General features: G+C 37.8%; 1 protein-coding gene across 5 annotated transcripts in view; it reads left to right on the forward strand.

Annotated features, from left to right (window-relative positions):
* DMTF1 (cyclin D binding myb like transcription factor 1) overlaps window positions 1-9355 on the forward strand; it is a 44957-nt gene that overhangs the window by 34100 nt on the left and 1502 nt on the right. For all 5 annotated transcript variants that reach the window (XM_043588744.1, XM_043588741.1, XM_043588740.1 and 2 more), the window contains 6 exons: window positions 624-775; window positions 2076-2285; window positions 4840-4925; window positions 7527-7682; window positions 8184-8558; window positions 9148-9295. In XM_043588744.1, coding sequence (XP_043444679.1) covers window positions 624-775; window positions 2076-2285; window positions 4840-4925; window positions 7527-7682; window positions 8184-8558; window positions 9148-9295 — 1127 coding nt within the window. The remainder of the gene's footprint in view (window positions 1-623; window positions 776-2075; window positions 2286-4839; window positions 4926-7526; window positions 7683-8183; window positions 8559-9147; window positions 9296-9355) is intronic.

A 9355-nucleotide genomic window follows, 5' to 3' on the forward strand; every position in this document is an offset into this window, starting at 1 on the left:
TAATAGAAGCTACTCTCTCCTGAAAATCAAAATCATCATGACAGTTGAAGCTAGAAAACAAGTAGACCGTTCATACCCCAAAATTTAGTTGTGCTATTAGAATGGTTGTTAATGTTTTGGTTGTTGCTGGAGCATTGTTTTTGTTTTTTCAACATTTTATTTGGGATTTTGTTTTTAATACACTTTTTGCAAATAGTCGTCTACAAATAGCTCATTTCTAAACATTTTTAGTATAGAAATGGAAAAGCTCAGATGTAGGAAATAACTTGCTCTAACACACTATAAAACATTGCAGAACACTATACAACTAAACCTGCTCTTATCCTGTTCTAATAACCTTTAGCTACTCCCTTTCCTTTACAGTGTTTCATCTGGTTGTCACCATTTACACTCGGGCCCATCAGTTGCACCATTAACAAAAGGCTCTTGCTGGTGGGATTTCATAGCTCTCAGCTCTAGAAGCAGTGTGCACTCCTGGAATCCCTTCCTTCCCATACACCTTAACAAAGCATCTCCAACATAAGTTGACATTCCCTTTATTGCCATTGCCATCACGTGTAGTCAGAGGAGGTTTCTTACAGAGAAATAAATAACATGTAACAAATGGTTGTTTTAACCTGTAGGATAGCAGAGCTTGATGTAGCTGATGAAAATGACATAAACTGGGATCTGTTAGCAGAGGGATGGAGCAGTGTCCGTTCACCACAGTGGCTTCGAAGTAAATGGTGGACCATCAAAAGGCAAATTGCAAATCATAAGGATGTTTCGTTTCCTGGTAATGTATTATTTGATTCTTAAGTCCTTCCCAAGTCTTACCATTTTTACTCCTCAGGACTTACTTAGAGGTTAGAAGTTCTTTGCCTCAGCTAGAGATCTGAATCATGGCAGAACTTCATTTAAACCTCTGCCCTATTTTTGGGGGCAACTGTCTTTTCTTCCCTTGAGAAGAGTTGATGTGATTTGTAATTCTTAAAGCAGCTGAGATGAAAATATACACAATTGACAATACATTCTTGTTCTCATATAAACTGTGAAGAAGAAATTGATTTTAGATATTGTGTACAAAGATGTATTTTTGAAAACTTAGGTTTAAATCAACTTTTATGTGTTGAATAATTTCAAATATCTTAACTGGGTCTGTCATTTAGAGAAATTCCTTAGTGGTTTTATAGTACAAAGACTAAATTGTAATTCGTTTGTTATCTAAATCTAGAGATATTAACTTGGGTTTGCTTAAAATGAGGCAGAGCACGTTTGGCTCTTCATTGCCTGCTTTGCACGTAGGGTGTGCATCTAAGTCGTACAGTCTGTTTAATTAAGGTCATCAAATTCATTCCCCTTGGTATAGTTCTCCAACTTCCCATTTTTCCAAAGGAAAATTATATTCTGAAGAACTCTGGCTTGATGAAAATATATATATTTTTTAACACATAGTTATAAATTTATAAATCAGGTGTTAAACCCAGAAGAGTGAGTGAATACTAATGTGACATGAACCCACCCAGATTTTACTATCACCTGAAAGGGCTTGCAGAGTTTATCATGACTAGTGGAGGGTGACAAGTGTAGATTTTGCTTTCCTGTACAAGAATTCAAGGTGGTTGCAGAGTACTGTTTGCTAAAGATGAGCTGCTACTCTGGAGGTGTGAGTTAAGTGTCCTTGAGTCCTGGAGGGGGTTGGAGGGTGTACAGTATTCATTTTGAAAAGAAAATAAGCTACTTTGCATTAACAATATTCTTCTTAAGTAATAAGAATTTTATCCTGAAGCCTTAGGACATTGAAGAGGTCTTATTTTCATGTTCCACACAGGGTTTTGTGTTTTTTCTAATGCATCTTGGTTGACAAGAATAATACTATGAATTTTTTTTAATTTCTTGTGATGGATAGTGTTTCCACAAATTTCCAGACAGGTTGTAGCCTTAAAATATTTTTATTACTATTTTGCTGAGATCTCACATGCAGTATACAATTATTTATTCCAAATACTTTCCCTCCTTACCCCCACCTCCCTTGCTGCTTAGATGGTGGTCTGTCGGAGAATCAATGTTCTTTTTGTCTACCCATCTCCCTTCAGTCTTAATAAAAGGTCTTAAACAGTTACATGAGAACCAAAAAAACAACCCAACGCTTTTGGAGAATAAATCAGGATCTGGAGTTCCAAACAGTAATTCCAATTCCAGTGTACAGCATGTCCAGATCAGAGTCGCCCGCTTGGAAGACAGCACAGCCATGTCTCCAAGCCCCGTGGCAGCCTTGCAGATTCCGGTCCAGATCACCCATGTCTGTAAGTGTTTATTACTCAAGACCCCTTGCCATTATGGGACCTATACAATTTGTTAATGGCTTTACCATCTAATACCCTTCATTCTTCTAGAATGTGGATAGAAATTTGTACAAGTTGACAAAGGCAGTCCAAGGCATTTTATGTTTATTAGCTCAATATTTGCACAAAAGTTGAGTGTGACAGGAAGGACTGATAACCAACTGCCCAGCCTTCATAAACCATTTGAAATCCTTTCTTTTAGATGTTACAAAGAATGATTAATAAAATACTACCTGAACTCTAGTCAGTTTAGTAAGGAAATAAACTTCACAAGGTGGCACATCATTTGTAGTAATTCACCAGAAGGCACACGGATTGGGGGTGGACTTGAGGCCATATGTAGAAGAAATGGTTTTGATGAGATTAAAGACTTTCTGCAGGAAGTAAAGAGCCAGTTTCCTGTAGGAACTGTTGTGTTTACCCTTCTTTTCCTTAGCCTCTGACATTTTTTGTGCTTAAGGAGATTATGAGAAACCAACAGTTGGTATAGGGAGGGAAACTTATTTCCTGAGATCTAAACCAGGTTGATATTTCTGCCCTTTTTTCCATGATAGAGTAACAGAAAAAGAATGAAAATAAAATTCTCAGGACCATATTATTATTCACGTTCACCTCATTTCTTTTCTCTCCCTAAATGCTATGCCTATGGCAAGGTCGTTGCCGAGAGTATACCAATTGCTGTGTGTCATTCTCAGGGGATTATTGGCATTTTGAGTGGGACAATTCATTGTTACCAGGGCTGTCCTACACATTGCAAGATGCTCCTTGTCCCTTGACCTCACCCACAGAATGCCAGTAATACTTTCTAATCATTATGGCAAAATATAAAAACACCCTACAGGGTTTCAAATGTACCCTATGATCCCATTTTGAGAATCACTGAGCTATCTATTGGTGGTAGTAACACCTCCTGTATCCAGTGACTGTCAAAGTTACCTTGGTTCTTTAATCATGCCTGTCTTACAGTCCTAGTTTAAGTTTGGTTATTTGCATTAGCTTTCCACCAATGTCATATAAAGGCATGAAAAAATTCGTTAGCCCTGTTTATTTTCCTTTATAGTATGAAGAATTGCAAAGCAACTGAAATTACTGGTCTGCCACAAATATGAGAGCTACTGTTGGCTATAGATTGTGCAGAGACTGGTAGAACTTTCCTTGGACATTGGAATGACTATAGTTACTGGCAATACAGACATTTTAGAATTGGTTCCCTAATATTTACAAGATGGCTTTTTTTTTTAAATATATGTAGAATAATTTTCTTTCAGCAAGAAATGTGAGTACAGTAAGAGTTTTACAACACATCAGTTACTGTTTGCATTCAGGCTAAAATCTCAGGATTGTTTTTTCCTTTGTGTTAGGAGTCAGGGATTGTTACACTTTAAGCCAGAATAGTAAATATAAACATGGTAGGGTCTGGAGCCCACATAGGTCTTTGTGGAATATTCTGGTTTGTTTTTAAACAATGCTGTAAAAATGTAAAAACCATTCTTCGCTTTGGGCCACATCTGTCCCTGCCCATAGTTTGTTTACCCATGACTTAGGTTATTTATTGGGAATCACTTTAAATTATTCTAGGTATGATCTTAAGAATCCATCTAATAGAGAAATAACATAAATCAAGTGCATTTATTTTGAAAAGGGTCTCTTCCTTTCTCACTGAGATGTATTATAGTTGTAGTAAAAACTACAGATTAAAAGCCGATTCCAAATCTTTTTTTCACATGGATTTATCTGCAGGTACAATTGAAAGCACCAAGAAATAACATGTCTTCTAGTTATAGTTCCTAATAACCTTGATCAGGTATAACCAACACTGCCCAAGTTTAAATAAAGCCTCAATTGACACATCTATAAGGAGATTATATGATGTGATCTCTAATGAGCTCTTCAGTCTCCCATATGTGGTATTCTGAAATAGTACTCTCTTATATTTCATGTTTTTGGTCCTCCCAACAACTCCCATGATGTAGGAAGGACAGCCAAAATCTCTAAACATTAATAAGTTAAGTTCAAATTAAGTCACTTGCTCAGGTTTACATTCTCAGAAGTAATGTTGCTAGAACTAAAGCCTCGTGTTTGGGGACTACTGTTCCAGTCATCTGTACTGCTTACCAGAATATCCAGGGAAAATTTATTTTTTTTATCCACTTTCTCTTGCTTTGTAAGTTAGCCTTAGTGTCTTCCTCTTACTTCTTAATACTAGAAATATTTCGTGATTAATACCAGGGGTTAACAGGTACTGTATCACAGCTAGTCATCTCTGTCCTTGTAGTGCAAAAGCAACCATAGAAAACAAACAGGTGTGGCCCTGCTCCTCTAATATTTTATTTACAAAAACTGGTAATGGGCTGGATTTGGGTATGAGCCGTGGTTTGCCAACCCTGATCTATGCCATCCCAGGTAAATCCATTAGATTTCTTCTCTCATAAGATTAAATGACTTCAGGTTTCCATGCAAATTATTCAGTATGAGAATATGTCTTTTATTTATTTTGTCCTTGTTCTCACCATAGCTTCAACGGAGTCCCCTGCCGCTACTGTTGACTCGGAAACAATAACACTAAACAGTGGAACACTACAGACATTTGAGATTCTTCCAGTGAGTAACACTGCACAAAATAGATATTGGCCATTTCATGCATTAAAAAAATTACTGGTTTTACACTGTTATCACATGAACAAAAGAAACAAAAATTACCATGAATGGCATTACGTACAACTATGTCCGTGTTTTTGAGACCAGATGGTTAAGAGGACATAAATCAGACTTTCACTTTTATAATTAACTTCAGTCTTTTTTTTTTCACCTGTATATAAGCCAATAATAATATATGAAAGTGACAGTGCTTAATGAGTAGGGTGCATGCTATGGATTTGTATGGAGTCCTTTTTTTAATTTGCCATTTTAATAATTTTTAAATTTTTTATTGTTTTTAATTTTTAAAGTATTTTTAAGTTGATTTATTTATTTTGAGAGAGAAAGCGTGAGTGGGGGAGGGGCAAAAGGTGAGAGAGAATCCCAAGCAGGATCTGCGCTGTCAGCCCAGAGCCCGATGTAGGGCTCGAACACACAAACCGTGAGGTGATGACCTGAGCCAAAGTCGGATGCTCAACCGACTGAGCCATCCTGGTGCCCCTGGGTAGAGTGCTAAACAGACACCATGTGCAACCAAAAAGTTTATACTGGTTATCTGAGAAAAGGTTTGTGGAATGAATTATTTCACAGTACTCTCAGTAAATACCGTACTAGCCCCTTTGCAAAAGAATCTTGCAGTTCCTAAAAAGGTAAAACAATATAGTTAACATCTGAGCCACCAATTCTAATCCAATATATATTCATTTCTCTTGAAATGAAAGCGCATTTGCATAAACTTGAACATGAATGTTTGTATCCATAATAACCAAAAAGTGGAAACAATGCACATGTCCATCCCAATGAATGGGTAATTAAAATGTGCTATAGCCACACAATTATTCAGCAATAAAAAGGAACAAAGGAAGTACTGATAACATGTCCCTGGGATGAACCTTGAAGACATTTTGCTAAGTGAAATGAGATGCAAAATACTGTAAAGTGTTTGACTCCTGTTTCTTTGAAATGTCTAAAATAGGCAAATCTGTAGAGACAAAAAAAAAAGTAGATTAATGCCTATTATGAGGTTTCCTAAGAGGTTTTGGGGAGCAATGGGCCATGATTGCTAATTTGAATGGGTTTTTCTTTTGGGTGTGATAGAAAAATTTTAAGTCCTTATTCTTGTTCTGTTTACTAAAATGGGTAATGCCCAAAATTAGCTCATTTTTCAGGAAGAATATAGAAAGTAGATAGTATTTAAATTATGAGGTATTAGTGCAAGAATTTATCCTCTGCACAGCCAAATCTCATAAGGATGGCCAACACAGCAAGAAGTTCTCTTTTAGAACAATTTTGGAACTTTTACTAGCAACTTACTTAACCTAAGCTTCCACTTCTTAAACCTGTGGTCTCCAAAACAGGAATGTGTTTATCACAGGTGGATAATCTTTGCCAACTCCCTTCCTGCCCCTGGCCAAAGTAATAAATACACATACATTTAGAGTATGTGTCCAGGTTTTAACTTGGGTTACGATCAAGTATTTAGAAACTTCTGTCCTAATTTAGTAAAAGAGGATGATAATAGTGCTTCAGCTTCAAAAAACTGATTATGTGAATTTAAGTGTATTAAATAAAATGCATATATGTAATATTTACTGTCCTGCCTGACCACATGTAATTTACTAAAGGTTGTGTTTATTAAAAGATCAGCTTTTACCTCTATGAAGAGGGAGGAAAGAAATTGAGCCCCCGTGTGCCAGACACTCTTTTGTAATAATTTGTAATGCTCACAACCCCTTCCCTGGGGGTTAGTGATTATGCCCCCTTTGCCAATAAGGAAACCTAGATTCATTGAATTAGTACCCAGAAGAGTTGTTGTGACTCAAGTACACAAGACCACAGGCTCTAGGACTTCAATGTCACCCTGTCTTTCAAATGCAAATACTTTCCTGTTGGGGTGGGGGAGGAAGGATAAAGCAAACTGAAATTATTCTATAGAAACCTATGGCTGTGAAAGACTTGATGTTGACTAGTTTTGTTAGTTTTATTTAAAAAAAAAAATCTCCAGAGATAAACATATTATCAGTTAACCAGCTTTTCAAATAGGAATTTTCTTTTTCATTCAGATTTTGAATTGCTATCCATGTACATTTCTTCTTATACTATGAAAAAAATCTGTCCAGGTCAACTCTGCTGTAGTACCTTTTCAAAAATGTGAAACTTTAAAAAAGTGGGGGGTTGGGGGGGGTGGAGATTGCCAGTTTTATATGTGGTAAAGGAAGATTGTGCAGGTAGGTTATTGCACTGGACACAGTGGCTTAGGCAGCCATTCTTGGTGCCTTGAAATAAATAGCTAAGACCAGATCATAGACATACATGGGAGTGAAGAGCAGGATCAGGGCTTGACCTGGTCTCTCTGGTAAATCTCCAGAACAACTAAGGACTTGGGACAAGTCAAGAATATTATAGCCTTCATTTTGTTACTTGATGGCACCTTCAGGACGGGGAAATACGTGTGTGGCTAAACTGAAGTCCCTGTTTTGGATGTAAAGCTAGACTTATGAGTGTACATAAGCGTACTTACTCCGTGTTCTTGCACCTGTATTGATCTTCATTTTTTTCCCTTAGTCTTTCCATTTACAGCCCACTGGCACTCCAGGCACATACCTACTTCAAACAAGCTCAAGCCAAGGCCTTCCCCTAACTCTGACAGCCAGTCCCACAGTAACCCTGACAGCTGCTGCTCCTGCTTCTCCTGAACAGATCATTGTCCATGCTCTATCCGTATGTTACCTTCGTTCCTTGATTTTTCTACTTTCTCTAGACTGGCTAAACTGATAAGTGTCACCAAATGGCTTTTAATACTATGATGAAACCCATGTGCCTTCAAAAATAATGTATCTCCGGGAGAAAAATCGATTATGTATTCCCTTCAAGTATCCAAGTACTTGTTAGGGAACAGATTTGTTGACAGAAAGTTTAAGAACCAGAACTAATGTCGTCCATTTATTTAAACAATGTTTCCTACCACTGTTGCCTTGGGAACAAGGTTTTACACCATCACTCTGCCTTCATTGGGATATAACCCTCATTTCATGGCTGTCCTTACAGGAGATTGACAGGGGTTTAGAAAAATAGTGTAAGAATTCAACCATTCCAGAGGGGAAAGGGGAGGGGTGGGGAAGGGACAGTAGGGTACCATCTGTAGATGGTATTTTTTGTCTGTAACACGAGTCTGGTAGGTCCTTTTTCACTTTACCATTGTTTTTCTTTAACATTTTATAGCCAGAACATTTGTTGAACACAAGTGACAATGTCACAGTACAGTGTCACACACCAAGAGTCATCATCCAGACTGTTGCCACAGAGGACATCACTTCTTCCATGTCCCAAGCAGAACTGACGGTAGATAGTGATATTCACTCATCTGATTTTCCTGAGCCTCCAGATGCCCTAGAAGCAGACACTTTCCCCGATGAAATTCATCAGCCTAAGATAACTGTAGAGCCATCATTTAATGATGCTCATGTATCCAAATTCAGTAACCAAAATAGCACAGAACTGATGGATAGTGTTATGGTCAGAACAGAAGAAATCTCTGACACCGACCTTAAACAAGAGGAGTCGTCTTCTCCTTTAGCCCGTGCTTACGTTACTGAGGTAAGTTGCAGCCAGGGAAACAGGCTCTGGGTTCCTGCCTTGAGCCTCAAACCTGCAGTTTTTAAAGAGCCTAAAAATGATCTGGGGGAAGTAAAGGTCATACATCCTCCAATACCTTCCTTTTTTCTCTAGACACAAAATCAAGTGCAAACCCCTACCTGTGACCTCACAAGTATCCGTCAGACAGCAGTATTGCTCTTAGCACTGTGCTTCACTAAAACCTTTCCCCCCATCCTTCCAGGAGACTGAGAATTGTTTGTTGAAAACCTATGGAATCATTTTCAGGAGGGTGGTTAATAATAGGTCCTGGTGGTTCAGCTTAACCACCTTACTGACCCCAGTGTAACAGCATTTGTTTCTTCTACATTCAGGGAACCTGTAACTGAATTGCTTCTTTTAGGTTCTGTTTTGTCAATATTTAAGAGAATAGGGGGTCATTACTTTTGTCCATTTTAAGCCTTCATTTTTCTTTGCTTTATAAAATATGGGACAGTGTTTGAATTTAAGTCCTTTTAAACCTAAATGTGTTAGGGATCTTAAAACTGACAAAGAAGTCAGAATCTGATTTTTTTGAATTGCTATTGTTTAGGACCTCGAGTCTCCTACCATAGAAGAACAAGTTGATCAGACAACCATTGACGATGAAACAATACTTATTGTTCCTTCACCACATGGCTTTATCCAGGCATCTGACGTTATCGATACCGAATCGGTCTTGCCTTTGACGACGCTAACAGGTACTATAATAGAACTGCATCCTGTGCCTGCTACATCTTAAGGGGAAAGTCAGGCTCCTT

The sequence above is a fragment of the Prionailurus bengalensis genome, chromosome A2 (genome assembly GCF_016509475.1).
Source record: "Prionailurus bengalensis isolate Pbe53 chromosome A2, Fcat_Pben_1.1_paternal_pri, whole genome shotgun sequence".
NCBI classification, from domain to species: Eukaryota; Metazoa; Chordata; class Mammalia; order Carnivora; family Felidae; genus Prionailurus; species Prionailurus bengalensis.